The sequence below is a fragment of the Ictalurus furcatus genome, chromosome 27 (genome assembly GCF_023375685.1).
Source record: "Ictalurus furcatus strain D&B chromosome 27, Billie_1.0, whole genome shotgun sequence".
Lineage (NCBI taxonomy): Eukaryota > Metazoa > Chordata > Actinopteri > Siluriformes > Ictaluridae > Ictalurus > Ictalurus furcatus.
This window is the reverse complement of record NC_071281.1, coordinates 1,683,306-1,706,898: the sequence shown is the minus strand read 5'-3', so window position 1 is coordinate 1,706,898 and position 23,593 is coordinate 1,683,306. Positions and strand designations below refer to the sequence as shown.

The window sequence follows — 23,593 nt, the reverse complement described above, 5'->3', positions numbered from 1 at the left end:
AGAATAACAAGATGAGGAAAGGAGGATGAAGGAAGTGTGAAGAAAATGAGGGAGTATGAGAAGACGTGGTGGGTTACTGAGAAAGAGAGAGAGTGCGAGCGAGTGAGAGAGAGAGGGGGAGAGAGAGGGGGGGGAGAGAGAGGGAGAGAGAGAGGGAGGGAGGGAGAGAGAGAGTGAGCGCAAGTGAGATAGGGAGAGAGGGAGAGTGAGAGAGATAGGGAGGGAGAGAGACAGAGTGAGAGAAGGAGGGAGGGAGGGGGATGGGGAGAGAGTGAGAGAGAGAGCGAGATAGGGAGAGAGAGAGTGAGAGAGAGAGAGAGAGAGAGAGAGAGAGAGAGAGAGAGAGAGAGAGAGAGCGAGTGAGATAGGGAGAGAGTGAGAGTGAGAGAGAGAGAGAGATAGGGAGGGAGAGGGAGAGAGAGAGCAGTACCACAGTGTAGTGTTGGTTTAGAGGAACAGGCAGGAGCGGAGGAGGATAAGAGATCGCTGAGTACTGCACACACTGACCACAATGCTGCAGAGAAGAAAAAGAGAGAGAGAGAAAGAGAGGGAGAGAGAGGAAAAAAAGAGACAGGGATGGAACAGAAGACATCGAAGAAATAACGTCTCAAATTCACACCAAATGAACCGAAGGGCTGCAGCAAGGTGTGAGAGACTAGATTTGGAAGCACATTTGGTAGGAAAGTAGAGTACTGGCCACTAAACACTGGTACACGGTGCTATTAGTGATGCTGGATAGGAAGCTTCACTAACCTGCGTCACAACGTGATTGGCCGGCTGGTGCTGTTGGAGATGTGGAGGTGGAGCCAAGGGCTGCTGGCCCCTCCCCTGCTGTGACGTCAAGGTAGGGTTGTAGACCACGGCGCTGCCGTCGGGGTTGGTAAACGGCTGACCTGCCACGTCGTAAAGAACGGGTTTCTCGTTAAGAGTCAGTTAGGATAAATCTAGACAGCGGGGTTCGGTCTACAGAAACAGTAAGAGCGGTAGAGTGGGAGGTAAGGTTAGCGGGGTAAAGTTAGTCGACACCGTTAACACAAGAACGCAGGTCCACAGGATTTCTCCTTTTACCCTTTCAGATGCTTCAGAAACGGACCTCAATGTCCTGTTAATACAATTCACCTGATTACTCGAATTACTGTGATGCTCGATTTTACCATCCCAACACATTTACACTCGGTGTACGATACGGTTCGCAACTTATTTCAACAAGCACTCAATACTGACGTAGTTACCATCGTCTTCCGTGCGTCACTGTTGATCTTGTTGCCTTCATATCATTTGGCCAATAATAATAATAATAATAATAATAATACACTACTAATAAAACTTGGTAGTGGATTTAACATGAAGTACTTCTCTCACAGACTCTATACTCCCCACTCCCCCCTCCCCCCGTCGTGGTGGCACTGGGGCAGGTGGTACGCACCTGTTTGAGAGTGTAGCAGCACGCTGCCCGCTGGGATGCCTGAGGCCTCCAGAGGAAGGAGGTAGTAGCTTGTGTTAGTGTTAGCACTAGTGTTAGTATCAGCGCGGGTGGTAGCGTTTGCGGCGGCGCTCGGAGGGCCCGGGTCTACGGTGCAAGCCGCGACGTGCCTGGGTGGAGCGGGCACGGCCTGGACGGGTAACGACAACGCGGGCCGAGAGAGAGAGCCGGTAGATGAACCTACACTACTACAGGAGTCAGAACCTGCGACAAGAAGTGACGGAAAAAAAAATACACTAATTTTGCTTGTTTTCTTAAATAAATAAATAAATGAGTGACGGGACACAACGATCCGGGTGTGATGATGATGAAGCAGGAAACATGCGAGGACGAAGAAGGTGAACGGACACAACACTCCACACGTCATGCAAATCAAACTTATCTGCATGGGGCAATGTTGCCATGACGACAAATGCACGAGAGAGTCGTATGTTATTTCGTTCGTGTTCTCAATTATGCTAGTTTAAAAAAAAAACAAAACAAAAACAAAAAACCCCACAAAGCAACCATACTTCAAGCGACAAGAAACATTAAATGGACGTCCTTCGCTGCATCCGACCCTTCTGATCGTTCCGGTACATTTTTAATACCGTGACGTTTGTTTGCTCCAGGGATCGCTTCTTTATTTACGATTTTTTTAAAGCATTTTTACATCTAAGAAATCTCTCGTTACTCAAAACACAGAGGAAATAAATCAAGAAATCTCCAAAACACTGTCAAGCCACCATTCATGCCATTAACTACTGCGGTACATCTAACACACACACACACACACACACACACACACAAAAGCTTCTCGGGGGGCTTTTTCATGTCGGCAGGACACAGACAGTGAGGGGGCGGGGGTCACTCGATGGAAAAGAGAGGCTGTTAAATATTAAAAAACGGAATTATGTATGGGCCGTTAAATATCAGCGCATTAATAAGCCATGAACGCAGGGAGGAGGGCGGAGACGAGCTGAGGAGTAGAGCAAAAACATTTACACTGCATGCTGAGTGAGGGAGCGAGAGTGTGTGTGTGTGTGTGTGTGAGCACCAGTGATGCCAGCAGGGAGAGAAGCTCATGCACAGAGGTAGAAAATGGATGAGTGAGACAGCGTGTTAGATTACGACTTTGAGAATGTATAGAAAATCTCGACAGGCCTGAGGGCTTCGTGTGTGCGTGTGTGTGTGTGTTACCCGTTTTCGACAGCCTCCCCGTGCTCCTGCTGCTGGCGGTGCTGTCTCTGCGAATGAGCACGCTGATGCTGCTGAAGCTGCTGGCTTTAGTCATGGCCGGTCTCCCGTTTCTGTGCGAGCTGTCCGAGTCCGTGCTGCTCCACGGCCGAGGCTCCAGGCTTCGCGGCTCGTTCTCCGAGCTGCTGTCCCTCAACCTGCAACACACACACACACACACACAGGTTCATATTCGATTCGTATTACGCCTTACACATGCAACGTGGATGTTCGTCTGTGTAACGCCGTATAGCGCACCACCTGAAGAGTTGCCGCTTCTGATGACTGCTGATGTAACCCATATCCTCCTGAATCCTACAGCAAAGAGAAGCAGAAACCGTACAGAACCACCAAATTATTCTCATCTCTAAAATAATAATAATAATAATAATAATAATAAAAGATGATCATAGCCAGGATCTACACGTGTAGAAAACGTTCCTCTACAGTAGATATATAGATCGATGTTACCTCTTATCGAGCTGGAAATGATCTTGCCCCTGTGGAGTCAAAAAACAAACTATAAGGCCAGAGCAGGTCGACATCTCTCTGAGAAATGTCCCACCGTATCGCCCCGAAAACGTTCGAGAACTGCGTTTCCGCTAAACGGCTTGTTACCGCTAGCAAAAAAACTCACGTCCTGAGCGAAGATCCGCTCTCGCGCTCTTTGGTACTCCTCCTCTCGCTCCTCGATGGATTTGCTCCGCCGGTCGTCCTTCAGGCGCATCCTCAGCTACGCGAACAAACGAGCAGAGAACAGACGTGTTTAAATACGCGGCCCGGCGTGCGCCGCTCGTCTTACGGTTCGAGTTCGCCATCATCTAGGTGGTGTTTTTGGGGAATTCTAGATGTTTCCCCAAGATCGAGATGTTCTTGGAAAACTACCGCGTTAATGCCGTGAACACGAACGTTTTAAGACTATGGGTTTAACCTTAGGGCCTCAAAAGTATACGAGTACTCTGAAAACTATTTTTTATTTTATTATTTAAAAAAAAAAAAAAAAAAAGAAGTTCCTTCTGATTTTTCCAGCCTGTCCACGTGCGCTCACCCGGCCATCCTCCTGGTCTAGACTCAGGCTGTCCCTCTTCAGGATGTAGCGCTTTTGGAAATCGTCGGTTTTGTCGTCTTTTATGTGCTCGGAGAACTTCTGATCCGGTCTGCGAGAGCGAGAGAGAGAGAGAGACAGAGAGAAAGTCATATTCAGATTCTAACCCTAAAGTCTATTAAGCTGCATATTAACTGAAAATCCCATTTTTGAGCACAGCTTCAAACGTTAGATCTACTCCGCGTGCCCTTTATTAGCACGTCGAGGCGGTCCATCACGCTCAGGAGAGATCAGCTACACGAGATCTTACGAGGGTTCTCCCGCTCGGCAACGACACTCACATCCTGGTGTTGCTGGTTTTGTTGATGATGACCGATTTGCCGGTCTGGTCGACGTTGTGCTCGAGGCCGAAATACGCCGCCACTCTGTGCAGCAGCATCCGGTGGTATGATGTCATCGGGGGGAACTTCCTCTTGTGGGACCTGACGGAAACACGACACGCGTTTGGGCAAAGTGCTAGCCACGGACCGTTAACTAGCACTGAGAGATCAAGAATACATTAAAAACCCACACAGTAGCAGATAATCCTGTATACGGGTGTGCGTATAGAAGATAACCTGTAACGCCGGCAGGACCACGAGGTCCGCTGTGGATTTGAACAGGAAGTGCACTGCTGTCATTAGTAACTTACTCGTTGTTACCGATGAAGTCCAGAATGTCCTGCTCCAGCTTCAGCAGCATCATTCGGTCCCTGCAACGACAACGCCCGTTAGCATTCTTACTTCCAACTCCTAATTAGCAAATCCGCACCGTCCTCGCTTACGCAGATAAAACCCAAACGAAACGGTTTATATGCCTCGACGCCGTTTCAAAGAAAAACCGCTCCAATTCAGACTCTGTAGAATAATCAGATTTACACCGCACGCGTCCAGCGCTTCCACCGGACGTTTGCATATTCAACACGATTGGCTCTTACATTTTATGACGTAAGAACACTCCACTCGATTTGAACGCTCGACACCGGCGAGAGTTTCTGACGGTTCTGAGCTGCGTCGGTGTCGTTAGTGTTCATTTAAAAAACCGTCTCAGGAGGAAGACGCGAGACGGGCCGCGATGCCGAGAACGCCGAGACGACGGTTTAACGACGGGCTGTTTTCCCTCCTTTCAGTCTCCAGGCGTCGATCTTTCTTCGAGCACAACTGAAAGTCGCTTTTGTCTCAGGGAGAAAAAAAAAAACGTCGAGTTTGCAAACAAAACTTTTCCTTTTTTTTTTTTGTTCCCCCCTTTTCCACTTTCCAGGAGAGGAGTAACGCTCGATTTGTTAGCCCTCGGTGGCGTCGCCCAGCAGGCTCCACGGTGCAGGAGGGAAATTAATGATCAAAACTGACGGGACGAGAGTTACGGGCTTTGTGTTGGGGATAGGAATGCGCCGAACGTACCGAGGATTATTCTTCAGTGTGTTGACCAGAAATTCATGGAGATCGATGCCTGTGGAGTCGGTGTACTCCTGACTGGGGTCTGAGAGAGAGAGAGAGAGAGAGAGAGAGAGAGAGAGAGAGAGAGAGAGAGAGAGAGCGATTTTACATGCTGCATACATTCTGCTGTCTCCATCTGGTGTGTGAGAAAACACCTCATCTGCCAGCACCAGTCACTGTGACTGACACACACACACACACACACACACACACACACCCTTCTGCTGCTTTATATTATGCACCTTGTCCTACAATCAACTGCCTAGTATACCCATTTTAAACATATATAAATATTCAAGGTTGATTTAAAATCCGACGTTCCTGCTACATCATGAACTCACCCACAGGGACATTTGTGCAAACACACACACACACACACACACCTCTCGACAGTGATCTTCTTGGCAATTTGTCGGCTCGCTCAGTCTTTTCCGGGCTCTTCTCCGTGTGATCTTCATCCCCGCTGGCGGCTTCCTCTTTCTCCGAAGCCTGGCTGAGCTGCAAATGGATCTTATCCTGTAGAACACACATTAAAACACCACAATTAGGCATTTTAATTAAAACACACACACACACGCACACAAATGACTACAATCACAGGTTTTAACACAACAACACGGTGAAAGATATTTAAATGTTTCACTTAAAAAAAAAAAGTCTATATTTTTATTTATCAAAGAGGAAATTTGTGCATTCTCTCTGATCTTCCTTTCTAAGGCAGAATAATTAAGCCCATTAGAGAGAGAGAGAGAGAGAGAGAGAGAGAGAGAGAGAGCACACACACGCATTTAGAAATCTGTTCATTTAATCAGAAAATCAGAGAGAACATTTCGACCAAACTGCCCTGCTTGTCCAAATCACCTCCTCTATAATAACGCTAATAAATGCTGTTATGTTCGCAATCTCGTACACGCTCAGCACACTACAAACAGGAACAACCATAATATACGCCCCTTGTGATCCAGGACACACAATTAAGACAGATTTTATTTATTTATCTCTGTGTGTTCACATGGAGAGGAGTAATGCTTGCTGCTCTAGACTATAGACCCACATCAGTTAAAGGAGAGGTCGTGCTTGGTTTTTGTTTCGTTTTAAAAGACATCTCTGTCCATCTTTGCTGTCTCTTTCTCCCCTTTATTTCCCTCAAGGACACGACGCGGTCCATCCTTAACCGTCATGCCCTTTATGAGGGGGAAAAAACAGCAGCAACAACAACAAAAATGTGGGGACGCGAGCTCGTCTCACCATCGATCACCTGCTGCGTGTGGAGCTCGACGGCAGCGTTGGCGGCCGAATGATACACGAGAGAAGGAAAGAAAGGACGGTAAATAAACAGTGAGGGGAAGAAGACGGGGCTGTGAATAAGACGCCTGCGTGCCACGGAGGGGAAAAACGTTCAAGGACGTAACGCTGATTAACACCTGCTCGTCCTCACACGGTCCAATTACACAAAGACCGATCACGGACTTCCCGAAATTATAAACTAGCTTAATATCTGCTTCATCATCAACGGTGCAGGTTAAATATTTTATATATAGATATAATCTTTGAAATCTTTTACTTCTAAAAGACGGAGTTCGATCATCACCAGCAGGGCTTTGTTTAATATTAGTAAATAATACCACGCTTTACAAACGCACCATTTTTCACAAGCATCATCATCATAAAATAATACTGGTCTCAGGTGTCAGACGTATGACCCGTACGCCGTCCGAGTGCGTATCGGTAACCCAGTAAGGAGATTTATATATATTTTCATATCGTGCACAAATGGGGGAGGGCGAAAAAGCGCTCTCTTTTTAAGAGCTCTTATTAAACGCACATTGAGAACCCGTTCCTGCTCTCTCGGTCTTGTTTTGCTGAGGCTTTCTACGGTCTAATTCGCAGCTTTCATGCTAATTTCGCAATATTTTTTGCTTTAATGTGCCGTATAAACGCCAGATTTGCGGTCTAGCTGAGGCGGCCTTGCGGTTCTCCGAGCTTCGTGATAACTTAATAATGGGCAGGAATGGGCTTTGAGTGAAAGTGGCCAATTATATCAATCCGCAGAGACGGGAGGGGGGGTGTGTGTGTGGGGGGGGGGGGGGGGGGTTTGCAGAGCTGCAAGCCGCTGACGCAGGAAAATTACATTTTATAGAGATGATGGATGCAAGCAATACTGCGCTTGGGACAAACTGACTCCCTGTACGCATCTATTAAACACACACACACACACACACACACACACACACACACACACACTGCACCGTCTATTAAACACACACATCACCATTACGGGGAGGGGAGAAAAAAAAAAAGCAGACACACACTTTTCAATCAATCAAACACACCTAACACACACTGAGCTCAATTACCGAGCGGATTGCTGATGCTGTGGAAGTGTGACTCTCGAGAGCTGCGGCGTCCGTGGGGACGAGGACGGGCGGGAGGACGTACAAAGGAACATCGTATCGTGGCACTCCAAGGTTTTACAGCTTTATGATATTTAAGTTTGGTAAAAGCTTTAACATGTTAAATTTAATAAATAAAACCATGTAGTCAAAGCTGATATATATATATATATATACACACATACACACGTACATATAAAATCCCAGTGCGTCCGGAACACGCCCCAATCCACACCCACTTACTGAACACCTTGGCCCTGTTTCACACGTCTGGCCGCCTGTGATAAACGCGGTGTACGAGTTTGATGAAAGGAGCGGTGGCGGTTGGACTGCTGAGCTCTACTCAAGGTGCAGATAAATCCGTTATTACGCTTTTTTTTGCTCGCTTGACATTTTTCCCAGCACTAACGATTAAGCGGTGTCCGTTTAACGTTCGGACACGTGCTGAACGGCAAAACGTTTAGCGTTCGTTCGGTTTCTCTTTTTAAACCTTTTCTGCATACTGAACAAGGAACTGGATATAAAAGGTCGATATAAACCTGAGATACAGTTTGGTTTTTATTGTTTGTTCAACAAGGAACTAAGGAATACCAAACGTACCGGCCGAGGTCCTCGTAAAAAGACATCACGATACTCTGACGTGCAGATACTGATTTTTTCTTTTAAAACTATACCGTGATGGGTTTTTTGTCCACTACTAGGGTTTAGTTAGAAGCCACAAACTGCAGCCCCTGCGTGGATTGAGACCTTGTTGAGGTGAGGGGGTTTGTGTATTTTGGTGAAGCTCAGGGTTGCCACCAGAAGCCTAATGGGTCCTCCCTTGGTGAACAGATCTGAGGGTAGAAGTCAGACAAAGAGGGATCCTAATGATGCACAAGTTACAAAAAAAGACCAGGTGTACCCTGCCCAGATTAGGGTTACCAGGACCCACCCGTGAAGACAGCCATGGGGGTGGTCTCTGCAGGCAAGCGGGTGGAGTCCGGGCCACGCATGTAACGCCAAGGCCAAAACGACAAGGCCTCGTGTGCGTCGGAATTTGCTGTGGGAGGTACTGCAGGAGTACAGGGTACTATTTAGTGAAACCCGGTCTCTGTATAGATCTCGAAGTTTCTTGGCGTTAAATCAAAGCCCTGTGAAGGGGGAATGTCAGACTGTCTCCACTCTTATCTGTGGGACAGAGGGCTCAGTGGTTAAGACCTTGGGTTATTGACTGGAAGGATGAGAGTTCAATTCCCAGCATCACCAACCACCACCAAGAAGCCTCCGCAGGGTCTTTGAACAAGACCCTTAACCCTCAACTGCTCGGTATCCGGTCTGAACTTTAAGTTGCTTTGGACGAAAGCCTCAGCATTTGAGATTTCACGGACAGGTTCTCTTGGCACTGTCAAAAGTGGACCTCCAACACGTACGGAGTGTGAAGCAGCCGGGCTGACTGCAGTGTCTAAATGAACCTGGCCATGCACGCAGCCTGCGGAAAATGAGGTTCCTATACAGGTCTGCTGTGGACGGTTACTCTCCATGAGAGCACGCCATAAAACTGAGAGCAGCCAGTTGAGGCGGTTTTGGCAGCGTACCAAAAGGATTTCTCCTGATCAGCTCCCACGAGAGTTTTATCAGGCGTGTCTCACTGGACAGAGATCCCAGGGCAGACCCAGGACCCATTTGAGAGATCAGAACTGTCACTCTGCTTGGGAACATCTGAGGATCCCCCAAGAATTCGGTCACTGGGGATAGAGCAATCTGGACCGACTTTCTCAATCTGTTCCTGCTCACAACTCTCAGCAGAAAAATAAGCAGCCTCAGACAATCCTGCATGCCACAAAGGTACCAGATACCACGTCTCACTGACCATCAAAACTGCAAATGACCAGGAACCCAAAGAATCCATATAAAAACCCTTAAATATTAGGTGGAATCTTCTGGGTTCCTTCTTGCCGCTGACCAAAGTCATCGCCAGCCACTTACCCAACAGCACGATTAGAACTGTGTGTTTTATTTAAACCCCTGTAGCCTATCCTGATTGGAGATAAAAAAGGTACTTTTTCCAGAAGGAATGTGGGTTTGATTACAGTTTTATTATATAATACACGATACGCGCACAAGTATGTGGACACCTGACAATCACAGCCAGCTGTGCTTTCTGAACATCCCTTTCCAAAACCATGGGCGTTAATACGGAGCTGGTCCCACCCCCCCATTTCCTGCTAGAACAGCCTCCAGTCTACTAGGAAGTCTTTCTAGTAGATTACCGGATGCGTCGGGATTTGTGCACATTCAGACACAACGGCGTTAATGAGGTCAGGCACTGATGATTGACGAGACGGCCTAGCGGGCACTCGGCGCTCCAATTCGTCCCAAAGGTGTCCGGTGGGGGTTGAGGTCAAGGCCCTGTGCAGATCATTCACGTTCTTCCACACCAACATCAGGAAACCATGTGCCTAGTATTAAGTGCCTTGTCAGTCAGGGCTGGCTTCTGGTCCTCAAGACTAAATGAGGCGTGATGAGCTGTGGGCTAATTACTTGCTTGGCTGAAAATAATATAAAATCACTAAAACCAAGAAGTTAAACAAGACTGAACGACTTGATCCATTTAAACGCCTTCGAAATGTAAGCAGTCATTTCAGTGCAGCAAGCAGGCAGATGTTTACAAGTTTGTTGTCCCCCCCCCCCCGCACCAACTCACAACTCGCCCCCTGCTGGCCTCGGATGGACACGTGACCATCACACCTATATGTGAGTGCACCATTACTGTCTGGAATGTCTGCGCAGGTTGTAGCATTAGGCTTTCTGGGAACTAAGAGGCCTCCAAACCTGTTCCAGCATGACAAATACACTATAAAAAAAACATTGTTCACCAAGGTTGGTGTGGGAGAACACGAGCGCGGAGCCCCGACCTTAACCGAACAGCTTTGGGATGAACTGGAGGTCATCCCAGGGGGGGGCTCTTGGAATGAGATGTTCATTCAAAAAGCACAGTGTGATTGATCAGGACATACTTTTGTCCATATAGTCTGATGGGGCTCTTAAGACTCTCAGTTCAGGAAGTAATAATAATAATAATAATAATAATAATGAGAGAATCTACATTTTAACAATGTATGGTAGTTTCATTTATTACAATATGGATACCAATTGGTTATATTGCACAGCCCTAGCTTTAGACACGTACGTACACACACACACACACACACACACACACACACACACACACTTTACCTGGTGTGATGCTTCTGTGATCGTGGGCGGCGACGATTCTTCACACACCGCCAAACTCCGGACTAATTTTACTTTTGCGTTGGACTGGAGGAGATAAACCGTTGGTTGTGAATAAAGAGCTGCTCAGCTAATCAAACAGTTAAAACCGAAAAGAAAAAAAAACAAAGCCAGCCGCTCAACCCCCCCCCGCCAACCTCTGCGCTTCTCGCCCACACGGAAAAAACAAAACACGGGAAATGATTTTCAGAGGTCAAGGAGCTCGAGCGGGGACGAGTTGTTTTTAAGAGTGCTCCGTTTTGAAGGAGCGTCGCGGATCGGCGTACGCGCGTCGCTCTCCGTCAACGTCTGAAAATCTGTTCGAGAAAGGTCAACCAGGCGCTACGAACACGGCCGACAACCAAACAATGACGCCTGTCGGGACCGAACACATCAAACGGAAGGTACGAAGTCAAAACAAGCACTACGAGAGCGTGACAAAAGAAAAAAAAACCAAACAAAAACACTAGACAAGTGACTGAAAGCTCATCTGTGTACAAAATAACACCATCACAAAAATAAAGCACACACACACACACACACACACACACACACACAGCTGCAAAGACTTCAAATCCACAAGATGCTCTTCAGGAACAAAACCAAAGCGCATGACAACACCACAAAAGACGCATGCTCTTCTCCAAGATGCACAATAACGATGCAGACACCATGAACACTGACGGCACTTGGTGGAGATGATCTCCCGAAAGGACGCCTTGTTCCCAAAAAAACCTCCACCCCTAAAGCATTTCAGCCTTCGCCTTCATTAAAGCGCCATTAAAATGCACTTATGAAGGTAATTTGCCAACTTGATGGGTTGCTTTTTTAATACTCGGGAGTACGTTTCCCCACCAAGTGCTTCTGCTGCTGTCTCCTGAGCGCGGTAAATTCTTATTCAGAGAGAACTAAAAGGCCAACGCATTTTAAAACCGTGCTGCGCCGAGCTGATGGAGAAATGAGCGTTGTTGCCCGTCAGTACTGGGAACGAACGCTCTGCTTATACTAATCTAAAACAAAAAAAGAAGGGGTTGGTCAAGCTGAGACCTAACGCAGAGCTGATATTCGAGATGAGCAGCAAAAACAAGCCTGAGATGAAAAGATGGAGCGACTAGGCATTTACACGAGAAGCGTGCGTAAGACGGTGGTACAATACCTTGGAGCGTCTCATTGGCTGTCCTGCTGTGGTGGACGGCTGCGTGACGGGGAGGAGACACACAATGAGGCGATCGTTTTAAGCACAGGCGAGATTCCTGCCTTCTTTAACCCCTCAACACGCAAAAGACACTCAAAGATTTCCCAAAGGCCTCGATACGTCATGCTTCAGCAGCTTGTTCTGCCAAAGGAGCTTCTCTCAAACTCATGAGGGCTGATACACATATCATATATATATATATTATATAATATATAAATAAAACAGATTACTTTACACACAAGTGAGAGGATGTCCTTAACGATACGTTGAACCAGAGACATTTCACCGTCTATATATTTTTTTCTCCGCTGAAGCGTGACTAGACGTAACAAACCAGATGTTTTGAGATGTTTGTTGGTATCCATCATCAAAGGACCTGTCCGGCTTGAACTACGGTACACGCGCTGGTCTCAATTCTGTTTAGTCCAACAAACCAAAACTGCCTGCAATGTTTGGACTCGAATCATCATCATCATCATCATCATCAGCAGCAGCTACCGAGCCTGTATACGCTAGGACTCTGTGGGAGTATCACAGTCCCTACAGGATTTCGCCAAAATCGCTCAATCATTTATTATCCGTGTTTCAAAATTTGTGATGCGACGGAGTTTATCTGTGCGTTCTTGAAAAGTACTCCAATCTTACACAGAGACGGTTTTCGGTTAAACGAGAGCGTGTAGCTGTACTCACGTTCGACGCACGTCGACCGAAGAGGCTGAACGCGCGCTGCGATGCCGTCGCGTGACCCGAACCTGCGGAAAATCTCCGCCGATTTTGAAATGAGAAAAGGGAATTTACGCCGAGTCGGCTTGATTTTGCGTCGAGTTCAGCGGAAAATGAATAAATAAATCAAACAAACCAAAAGGAATCAGGAAATCCTGAGTGTGTAGGATGCCAGGATTACGTCCTGTGTGTGAGGGGAGATTTTTCTTATGGCGAATATTTCAGAAATATACCACTGTATGCTGCAGGGTCTAGCTAAGCTTTATGCAGCCAACACCGTCTACACAGGACGGCTGATGACTTCTTTACTTTTCTTGCCACAATATTACCAAATAACCCATTCTCCACCATGGGATACCCCCCCCCACCCCCATTAGAGACCCAAAAGTTTCTTCGGGAAACTCGAGAGTGTTCCTCTATTTAATCCACCAGTTCAAATCCAAATCAACTTTTCTGGTACCTTTTCTTTTTAAGAATGGGGTTTCTCTCTCTCTTTTTTTTTTTTTTTGGGGGGGGGGCCTTTTTATTCGGATTTGTCGCTTCGCTTGCATCAGAACTCATTTGCATGAAACGGTGAAAACATCAGTTCAAATGTCAGTTTGTCGCCTCACGCTGCGAACTCGCGCGGAAAATGAGCCGCCGCCTGCTTCCCCGTCGCTCGCGAGTGCGAATGCAGATTAAGCCGTGCCTCTCCCTAATGGCTTTCGACATTTCCTATCGTGCATCTTTACCCTCTGTCGCACTCACGCACGGCTCGGGAAAGTCAGAACAATAAAAAAAAAACAACAAAAACAAACAAACAACAACAAAAAACCCGGGACGTCTCCGCAGAGTCTTTCTCGAGCTGTACGGACTTCCAGAAACCGTTATCGTACGGTCCCGGATGACTATAATACAGCCGGCGAGGAAATAAAGAAAGAAACCAACACGATAGAGTGCTTCAGCCAGACCCAGCCCCCTGAACTGCTTTAACAGCACTTCGGCACAGATTCGAATCAAAATGGCTGTTGAAACGGGTCGAGACCCGGCGAGTGCGAGGCTCTCGCGTGCCATTTCCCTCACAGTCGTCCTCGTGTAAGCGTTCGTGTGCTGTGGGTGGGGGTGGTGGGGTTATCCTACACCAGACCACGCCCGTTAGGATCGTTCATATCGTTTCGGCATATCCTGCAGCAAAAGTACAGGAACAAAACCTTAACCCGTTACATTTAAACCTTCACTTCACTGAACGTTATTTTCACGACTTTAACGAGAGAAGGCTATTTGTTTGTTAAAAATCCTATACACTCTCAATCCCACAGGATTAAAGGTGGCATTAACGAGCACGCGCGTCCTTATAAGCGCTGGAGTTGAAATAAATATAATGAGGGATATGAAGGCCTTGTCCGTATGTATATAGATGTGTGTGTGTGTGTGTGTGTATTCTGTGCTGTAGTCACTACAGTAAGTAGGTTGTTGCAGTGACAGAAGGTGTGCCATGCGAGTGCATCAGCGAAGCAGCTAATTGGGAAAGACAGAACGCGAGAGAAAGACAGCGAGATGAAGTTTGGCTCTCTCGCCGCAGTCATGCTGCCAGTGACAGATGGTGGCAAAGTCACACGCGCGCACACACACACGCACGCGCGCACACACATACACGGCCGTCCCAGGACTTGGAATGACACACAGGAAGTTTCGCGGATAAGCCTGCAGGATTTCAGCTCCAGATATGCTGGCCTGGTTGGAGCCAATCACGTGGCAGCTGGGGCCAGGATCTGGCTCCTATTGGCTCAGTGACAAGTGAAGGTACAGTCTAGTACTCTTTTACGTGTGTGTGTGTGTGTGTGTGAGTGATGCGTGCGCTCGCTCCCCCCTCCTGCTCACCTGTGTTTGGTTACTGAGGTCCGAGCAGCTCTGTTCTTTCACACACTCGTTGTGCGTGTGCTCTTGGTGCTGCGTGTGTGTGGCGTTGTGCTCGTGTTTGGGAGGACCGTCGCTCTCTAAGACTTTCATCGCGTCGCAGCCTCTTTCCTCCAGCGCAACTTCAGACATTCTCATCGGCGCCGACGCCTAACACGCACGTACACACACACAACCTGCCGGGACACACACACACACGCAGGACGGTGGGGGAGGGGGGGGGGGGGTGATATTAAATAAAACATGTGTATAGGTTTCATCTATAAACACTGATGTTTCTGAACAATGACATGCATTCATTTTTTTATTTTAGGTGTGTGTGTGTGTGGGTGTGTGTTTACCGGCTGTGTTGGGGCAGTAACTCAGGGGACAGTAGGACCCAGTTGCTTCCATGACCCTGTCACCAACGGTGGGGTCGGGTCACATGACCACGACCCGTGCACGCCTTCCGCATCGCCCTCACACACCTGCCACACACACACACAGCACAGGTCAGACACTGCTCCATTACCCAAGAAGAGTTTTTGATTGTAAGCATGTCTGTGTGTGTGTGTGTGTGTGTGTGTGTGTGTGTGTGTGTGGTGTGTTAAAATGAATGAAAGGTTTACGGGTCTTGTGGGAGGAGGAGGGGGAAAAAAATCCACCCGTCTTTGAAAAGTGTCAAAGACAAAAAGTGCAGCCTGCATGAATATATGAATAAATACATATCACACTGACACCGGCACGGGAGAGAGAGAGAGAGACAGAATGAAAGAAAGAGAATACAAGAGCACAAAAGACAGACAGAAAAAGTGAGGCTCTGAGAGAGAGAGAGAGAGAGAGAGTGGGAGAGAGAAAGAGATAAAGAATGACTGAGAAAGAGACAGAGAGTGAGAGAGAGACAGAAGAGGGCTAGAAACAGTCAGATAGAGAAAGGCTGAGAGGTTAAATATAGAGAGCAAGAAAGAAAAGAAGAGAGTGATGGAGTGAGAACGTGTAAAAAATATTAAAATGCAGAGAGAAGGAGAGAGAGAGAGAGAGAGAGAGAGAGGAGGACAAAAGAACAGCAGATAGACAGAGAGATGGAGAGAGAGACAGGGAGAGAGAGACAGGGAGAGAGAGACAGGGAGAGAGAGACAGGGTGTTGGTTCTCGCCCTGCTGTGTTCACTGGCACTGGGGCTCGGAGCTGGCACTGACAACCTGCTGCATACTCAGAGGTCAAGCGGCCTGACCTCGCGCGCACACACTCGCGCGCACACACTCGCGCGCACACACTCGCGCGCACACACACACAAACGACAAATGACTCCAGCCCTAAGAAGGATCAAACACAGCAGCATTAATATGATGTTAATTCTCTCTCCCACACACACACACACACACACATCAAGATTCAGGAGATGAGCATCACACACTCAGTGTGACACGCTCACAGGTGGCGTCCATGACAGAAGCAGGTGTTCGTGCCTTAACCTCTTACACACACACACACACACACACACGCACACACACACACTAGAGGAATCTGACAGCTCACATGCTCACAGAGAGAGAGAGAGAGAGAGAGAGAGAGAGAGAGTGTGTGTGTGTGTATGTATATCAGAGCGCCCTACACGCATCACTCACACACTAATAGCTCCCTTGAAAGTGCCCTTTATTTCTCTCTCTCTCTCTCTGTGTGTGTGTGTGTGTTTCACCGCTAGAATGAATTGTGCAGAGTGTAAAGGGGTCAGGGGGCTCCTGCACTAATCATGTGTTCAACTGGGGGACAATCAGGACAGAGAGAGAGAGAGAGAGAGAGAGAGATAAATAGGTTGACAGATAGACAGAGATAGATAGATAGATAGAGAGAGAGAGATAGATAGTCAGATAGAGAGATAGAGAGAGAACGGGGAGAGATAGTGAAAGAGTGAGGGACAGAGTGGACTCTCTCTGCCGTCTCTCCCCTGTCTCGCTGCCCCCCCGCCTTCTCCCTCCCTCTCTCTCTCCCTGCCGTCTCTCCCCTCTCCCTCTCTCTCTCCTTCTGCCGTTTCTCCCTCTCTCTCTCTCTGCCATTTCTCCCTCTCTCTCTCCTTCTGCCGTTTCTCCCTCTCTCTCTCTCTGCCGTTTCTCCCTCTCTCTCTCTCCCTGCCGTCTCTCCCCTCTCCCTCCTTCTGCCGTTTCTCCCTCTCTCTCTCTGCCGTTTCTCCCTCTCTCTCTCTCTCTGCCGTTTCTCCCTCTCTCTCTCTCTGCCGTTTCTCCCTCTCTCTCTCTCTGCCGTTTCTCCCTCCCTCTCTCTCTCTCTGCCGTTTCTCCCTCCCTCTCTCTCTCTCTGCCGTTTCTCCCTCTCTCTCTCTCTCTCTGCCGTTTCTCCCTCTCTCTCTCTCTCTGCCGTTTCTCCCTCTCTCTCTCTCTGCCGTTTCTCCCTCTCTCTCTCTCTGCCGTTTCTCCCTCTCTCTCTCTCTCTGCCGTTTCTCCCTCTCTCTCTCTCTGCCGTTTCTCCCTCTCTCTCTCTCTGCCGTTTCTCCCTCCCTCTCTCTCTCTCTGCCGTTTCTCCCTCTCTCTCTCTGCCGTTTCTCCCTCCCTCTCTCTCTCTCTGCCATTTCTCCCTCTCTCTCTCTGCCGTTTCTCCCTCCCTCTCTCTCTCTCTGCCATTTCTCCCTCTCTCTCTCTCCCTGCCGTCTCTCCCCTCTCCCTCTCCTTCTGCCGTTTCTCCCTCTCTCTCTCTCTGCCGTTTCTCCCTCCCTCTCTCTCTCCCTGCCGTCTCTCCCCTCTCCCGTTTCTCCCTCTCTCTCTCTCTGCCGTTTCTCCCTCTCTCTCCCTGCCGTTTCTCCCTCTCTCTCTCTGCCGTTTCTCCCTCCCTCTCTCTGCCGTTTCTCCCTCCCTCTCTCTGCCGTTTCTCCCTCTCTCTCTCTCTCTGCCGTTTCTCCCTCCCTCTCTCTCTCTGCCGTTTCTCCCTCTCTCTCTCTGCCGTTTCTCCCTCTCTCTCTCTCTCTGCCGTTTCTCCCTCTCTCTCTCTCTCTGCCGTTTCTCCCTCCCTCTCTCTCTCTGCCGTTTCTCCCTCTCTCTCTCTGCCGTTTCTCCCTCTCTCTCTCTCTCTGCCGTTTCTCCCTCCCTCTCTCTCTCTCTGCCATTTCTCCCTCTCTCTCTCTGCCGTTTCTCCCTCCCTCTCTCTCTCTCTGCCATTTCTCCCTCTCTCTCTCTCCCTGCCGTCTCTCCCCTCTCCCTCTCCTTCTGCCGTTTCTCCCTCTCTCTCTCTCTGCCGTTTCTCCCTCCCTCTCTCTCTCCCTGCCGTCTCTCCCCTCTCCCGTTTCTCCCTCTCTCTCTCTCTGCCGTTTCTCCCTCTCTCTCCCTGCCGTTTCTCCCTCTCTCTCTCTGCCGTTTCTCCCTCCCTCTCTCTGCTGTTTCTCCCTCCCTCTCTCTGCCGTTTCTCCCTCTCTCTCTCTGCCGTTTCTCCCTCCCTCTCTCTCTCTGCCGTTTCTCCCTCTCTCTCTCTGCCGTTTCTCCCTCTCTCTCCCTGCCGTTTCTCCCTCTCTCTCTCTGCCGTTTCTCCCTCCCTCTCTCTGCTGTTTCTCCCTCCCTCTCTCTGCCGTTTCTCCCTCTCTCTCTCTGCCGTTTCTCCCTCCCTCTCTCTCTCTGCCGTTTCTCCCTCTCTCTCTCTGCCGTTTCTCCCTCCCTCTCTCTCCCGTTTCTCCCTCCCTCTCTCTCTCTCTGCTGTTTCTCCCTCTCTCTCTCTGCCGTTTCTCCCTCTCTCTCTCTGCCGTTTCTCCCTCCCTCTCTCTCCCGTTTCTCCCTCCCTCTCTCTCTCTCTGCTGTTTCTCCCTCCCTCTCTCTCCCGTTTCTCCCTCCCTCTCTCTCTCTCTGCCGTTTCTCCCTCCCTCTCTCTCTCCCTGCCGTCTCTCCCCTCTCCCGTTTCTCCCTCTCTCTCTCTCTGCCGTTTCTCCCTCTCTCTCCCTGCCGTTTCTCCCTCTCTCTCTCTGCTGTTTCTCCCTCCCTCTCTCTGCCGTTTCTCCCTCTCTCTCTCTGCCGTTTCTCCCTCCCTCTCTCTCTCTGCCGTTTTCTCCCTCTCTCTCTCTGCCGTTTCTCCCTCTCTCTCCCTGCCGTTTCTCCCTCTCTCTCTCTGCCGTTTCTCCCTCCCTCTCTCTGCTGTTTCTCCCTCCCTCTCTCTGCCGTTTCTCCCTCTCTCTCTCTGCCGTTTCTCCCTCCCTCTCTCTCTCTGCCGTTTCTCCCTCCCTCTCTCTCTCTGCCGTTTCTCCCTCCCTCTCTCTCTCTGCCGTTTCTCCCTCCCTCTCTCTCTCTGCCGTTTCTCCCTCCCTCTCTCTCCCGTTTCTCCCTCCCTCTCTCTCTCTCTGCTGTTTCTCCCTCTCTCTCTCTGCCGTTTCTCCCTCTCTCTCTCTGCCGTTTCTCCCTCCCTCTCTCTCCCGTTTCTCCCTCCCTCTCTCTCTCTCTGCTGTTTCTCCCTCCCTCTCTCTCCCGTTTCTCCCTCCCTCTCTCTCTCTCTGCCGTTTCTCCCTCTCTCTCTCCTTCTGCCGTTTCTCCCTCCCTCTCTCTCTCTCTGCCGTTTCTCCCTCTCTCTCTCCTTCTGCCGTTTCTCCCTCCCTCTCTCTCTCCTTCTGCCGTTTCTCCCTCCCTCTCTCTCCCGTTTCTCCCTCCCTCTCTCTCCCTGCCGTTTCTCCCTCTCTCTCTCTCTGCCGTTTCTCCCTCTCTCTCTCCTTCTGCCGTTTCTCCCTCTCTCTCTCTCTCTCTCTGCCGTTTCTCCCTCTCTCTCTCCTTCTGCCGTTTCTCCCTCTCTCTCTCTCTGGCCGTTTCTCCCTCTCTCTCTCTCTCTCTGCCGTTTCTCTCCCTCTCTCTCTCCTTCTGCCGTTTCTCCCTCTCTCTCTCTCTCTGCCGTTTCTCCCTCTCTCTCTCCTTCTGCCGTTTCTCCCTCCCTCTCTCTGCCGTTTCTCCCTCTCTCTCTCTCCCTGCCGTTTCTCCCTCCCTCTCTCTCTCTGCCGTTTCTCCCTCCCTCTCTCTCTCTGCCGTTTCTCCCTCCCTCTCTCTCTCTGCCGTTTCTCCCTCCCTCTCTCTCTCTGCCGTTTCTCCCTCCCTCTCTCTCTCTGCCGTTTCTCCCTCCCTCTCTCTCTCCCTGCCGTTTCTCCCTCTCTCTCTCTGCCGTTTCTCCCTCCCTCTCTCTCTCCCTGCCGTTTCTCCCTCTCTCTCCCTGCCGTTTCTCTCTCTCTCTCTCTGCCGTTTCTCCCTCTCTCTCTCTGCCGTTTCTCCCTCTCTCTCTCTCTGCCGTTTCTCCCTCCCTCTCTCTCCCGTTTCTCCCTCCCTCTCTCTCTCTCTGCTGTTTCTCCCTCCCTCTCTCTCCCGTTTCTCCCTCCCTCTCTCTCTCTCTGCCGTTTCTCCCTCTCTCTCTCCTTCTGCCGTTTCTCCCTCCCTCTCTCTCTCTCTGCCGTTTCTCCCTCTCTCTCTCCTTCTGCCGTTTCTCCCTCCCTCTCTCTCTCCTTCTGCCGTTTCTCCCTCCCTCTCTCTCTCCTTCTGCCGTTTCTCCCTCCCTCTCTCTCCCGTTTCTCCCTCTCTCTCTCTCCCTGCCGTTTCTCCCTCTCTCTCTCTCTGCCGTTTCTCCCTCTCTCTCTCCTTCTGCCGTTTCTCCCTCTCTCTCTCTCTCTCTCTGCCGTTTCTCCCTCTCTCTCTCCTTCTGCCGTTTCTCCCTCTCTCTCTCTCTGCCGTTTCTCCCTCTCTCTCTCTCTCTCTCTCTGCCGTTTCTCCCTCTCTCTCTCCTTCTGCCGTTTCTCCCTCTCTCCCTCTCTCCCTCTGCCGTTTCTCCCTCCCTCTCTCTCTCTCTCTGCCGTTTCTCCCTCTCTCTGCCGTTTCTCCCTCCCTCTCTCTCTCCCTGCCGTTTCTCCCTCCCTCTCTCTCTCTGCCGTTTCTCCCTCCCTCTCTCTCTCTGCCGTTTCTCCCTCCCTCTCTCTCTCTGCCGTTTCTCCCTCCCTCTCTCTCTCTGCCGTTTCTCCCTCCCTCTCTCTCTCTGCCGTTTCTCCCTCCCTCTCTCTCTCTGCCGTTTCTCCCTCCCTCTCTCTCTCTCTGCCGTTTCTCCCTCCCTCTCTCTCTCTGCCGTTTCTCCCTCCCTCTCTCTCTCCCTGCCGTTTCTCCCTCTCTCTCCCTGCCGTTTCTCCCTCTCTCTCCCTGCCGTTTCTCCCTCCCTCTCTCCCTGCCGTTTCTCCCTCTCTCTCCCTGCCGTTTCTCCCTCCCTCTCTCCCCCTGCCGTTTCTCCCTCCCTCTCTCTCTCCCTGCCGTTTCTCCCTCTCTCTCCCTGCCGTTTCTCCCTCTCTCTCTCTCTCCCTGCCGTTTCTCCCTCTCTCTCTCTCCCTGCCGTTTCTCCCTCTCTCTCTCTCTCCCTCTGCCGTTTCTCCCTCTCTCTCTCTCTCCCTGCCGTTTCTCCCTCTCTCTCTCTCCCTGCCGTTTCTCCCTCTCTCTCTCTCTCCCTCTGCCGTTTCTCCCTCTCTCTCCCTGCCGTTTCTCCCTCTCTCTCTCTCCCTGCCGTTTCTCCCTCTCTCTCTCTCTCCCTCTGCCGTTTCTCCCTCTCTCTCCCTGCCGTTTCTCCCTCTCTCTCTCTCTCTGCCGTTTCTCCCTCTCTCTCTCCCTGCCGTTTCTCCCTCTCTCTCTCTCCCTGCCGTTTCTCCCTCTCTCTCTCTCCCTGCCGTTTCTCCCTCTCTCTCTCTCTGCCGTTTCTCCCTCTCTCTCTCCCTGCCGTTTCTCCCTCTCTCTCTCTCCCTGCCGTTTCTCCCTCTCTCTCTCTCCCTGCCGTTTCTCCCTCTCTCTCTCTCTCCCTGCCGTTTCTCCCTCTCTCTCTCTCTCCCTGCCGTTTCTCCCTCTCTCTCCCTGCCGTTTCTCCCTCTCTCTCTCTCTCCCTGCCGTTTCTCCCTCTCTCTCTCTCTCCCTGCCGTTTCTCCCTCTCTCTCTCTCTCCCTGCCGTTTCTCCCTCTCTCTCTCTCTCTCCCTCTGCCGTTTCTCCCTCTCTCTCCCTGCCGTTTCTCCCTCCCTCTCTCCCTGCCGTTTCTCCCTCTCTCTCTCTCTCCCTGCCGTTTCTCCCTCTCTCTCCCTGCCGTTTCTCCCTCTCTCTCTCTCTCCCTGCCGTTTCTCCCTCTCTCTCTCTCTCTGCCGTTTCTCCCTCTCTCTCTCCCTGCCGTTTCTCCCTCTCTCTCTCTCCCTGCCGTTTCTCCCTCCCTCTCTCTCCCTGCCGTTTCTCCCTTCCTCTCCCATTTCCCCCCCCCTCGTTTCTCCCTCTCTGCTGTTTCTCCCACTCTCCCTCTCTCGCTCCCTGCCGTTTCTCCCTCCCTCGTTTCTCCCTCCCTTGTCTCTCCCTTTCTCCCTCCCTCTGCCGTTCCCCCCCCTCGTTTCTCCCTCTCTGCTGTTTCTCCCGCTCTCCCTCTCTTGCTCCCTGCCGTTTCTCCCTTTCTGCAGTTTCTTTCTCTCTCTCTCTCTCTCTCTCTCTCTCTCCCCCCTGCACACACACACACACACACCTCCCACATACACTGAAGAACAAACATGTCTGGAAAAGATGACGCATGTAAACACACCCGCAGTTGTTTCAGGTCCTGATGCAGAACAAAACAATTAGGAAAATAACACCAACATTCTAGTTACATGCAAATAAACATAACAGAATAAAAAATAGCAAATGATCTATGAACTAAATTTTATTAAACTGTTATGAATATTGATGATTTAAACGTATTTAGTTATTTAAATGTAAAAAAAAAACAACAACCCAAAAAACAAAACAAAAGTAAATCCAGTGCATTTCCTTCTCCAGAACACAAGGGGGTGCAAGAGATGTGTTTATGTTCATCACGGGTTATCTTTTACCGTCACGCTCTTTGGCAGACACACACATACACACATTTTAACTACAACAGATTAAAATGTAAAAAGTACAGAACAGGAAAATTAATAATACGCTAAGAAGCAAAGGTGCGTTCGGAGCTTGTACAGGGCCAGCAAACGTTTTATTTCAACACAAGTGCGAGAGAATAATCATAGCGACCTCATGCGCCTTAATACGCAGTCGTGTGTGTGACACACTCCACATACAGCCCTAAAAATAAATAAATTCATTTTAAAAAATAAACGCAAAAACAAAGAGATCGTCTGCAGCGACAGAGCTAGCTGCTCCTTCCTCCTAGCTACCTCTCCACTACGGATTTGAGATTTACACTCCGCAGCGTTCTCCGAGACCGAGACCCGTTTCACTCGAGCACATCTCCGTCTGAAAAACATCCGGAACGAAAACGTTTCTGCAGAGTCTTTTTATAACCGTCTTCTTACGTAGCCCCGCCCTCTATCGGCAACGCCGTCAGAACCCAGCGCTGAAGTTTAATTCCTGCACTGTTATTCACCCTGGACTAGAAATACGACACGCCGGTGCAGTTCAACAATCCAACAAATAATTCTCTCTTTTTTATTTAGTTTTAATTTCAGCTACAACGCACGGCGCTGCAAATCATCCTCGATCGTCCTTATAAACAAAGCATTGAAAATAAATAATAATAATAATAATAATAATAATAATAGCTCAACAAATACACTGTGCAGTTTTCGATGTTTTAAAATCCGCGTATCGTCCATCGCGGCTCACGGAGAACCCTTCAGCTTCGGTTTCCTTTTTAACCTGACTGCAGGACGTGTGCCGGACGTGTCAGACGTGACGGACGTGTCGTTATTAATTCATTTCTCCCTTACTAACTTCAATCGAATGAAACGACGAGTTTCAGAATCGTCGACTGTTACCTAGCTACCACAGGAGAAAAAAAAGTGGTCAGATCTAATATTATAGAATATATCCAGACCATAATGACCTATTGTGTGTGTGTGTGTGTGTGTGTGTGTGTGTGTCACTTCTTCAAGTTTGAAGGCTACACCACCATTCATGAAGAAACCCATCATCATCATCATCATCATCATACCCAGGA

At 49.6% G+C, this 23,593-nt stretch overlaps 1 protein-coding gene across 6 annotated transcripts in view; it reads right to left on the bottom strand.

Moving 5' to 3' along the window:
- LOC128603153 (R3H domain-containing protein 1) overlaps window positions 1-23,593 on the bottom strand; it is a 41,901-nt gene that overhangs the window by 9,392 nt on the left and 8,916 nt on the right. For 2 of the 6 annotated variants that reach the window (XM_053617385.1, XM_053617386.1), the window contains 16 exons: window positions 15,019-15,144; window positions 14,642-14,853; window positions 12,020-12,058; window positions 10,828-10,911; window positions 5,602-5,734; window positions 5,183-5,261; window positions 4,435-4,494; window positions 4,085-4,225; window positions 3,747-3,855; window positions 3,336-3,431; window positions 3,170-3,198; window positions 2,960-3,013; window positions 2,663-2,856; window positions 1,427-1,687; window positions 754-893; window positions 431-514 (listed from right to left, as the gene is read on the bottom strand). In XM_053617385.1, coding sequence (XP_053473360.1) covers window positions 431-514; window positions 754-893; window positions 1,427-1,687; window positions 2,663-2,856; window positions 2,960-3,013; window positions 3,170-3,198; window positions 3,336-3,431; window positions 3,747-3,855; window positions 4,085-4,225; window positions 4,435-4,494; window positions 5,183-5,261; window positions 5,602-5,734; window positions 10,828-10,911; window positions 12,020-12,058; window positions 14,642-14,815 — 1,677 coding nt within the window. In that variant the 5' untranslated portion in view covers window positions 14,816-14,853; window positions 15,019-15,144. The remainder of the gene's footprint in view (window positions 1-430; window positions 515-753; window positions 894-1,426; window positions 1,688-2,662; window positions 2,857-2,959; window positions 3,014-3,169; window positions 3,199-3,335; window positions 3,432-3,746; window positions 3,856-4,084; window positions 4,226-4,434; window positions 4,495-5,182; window positions 5,262-5,601; window positions 5,735-10,827; window positions 10,912-12,019; window positions 12,059-14,641; window positions 14,854-15,018; window positions 15,145-23,593) is intronic. The other 4 variants (XM_053617388.1, XM_053617387.1, XM_053617391.1 and 1 more) reach the window with 3 other exon arrangements.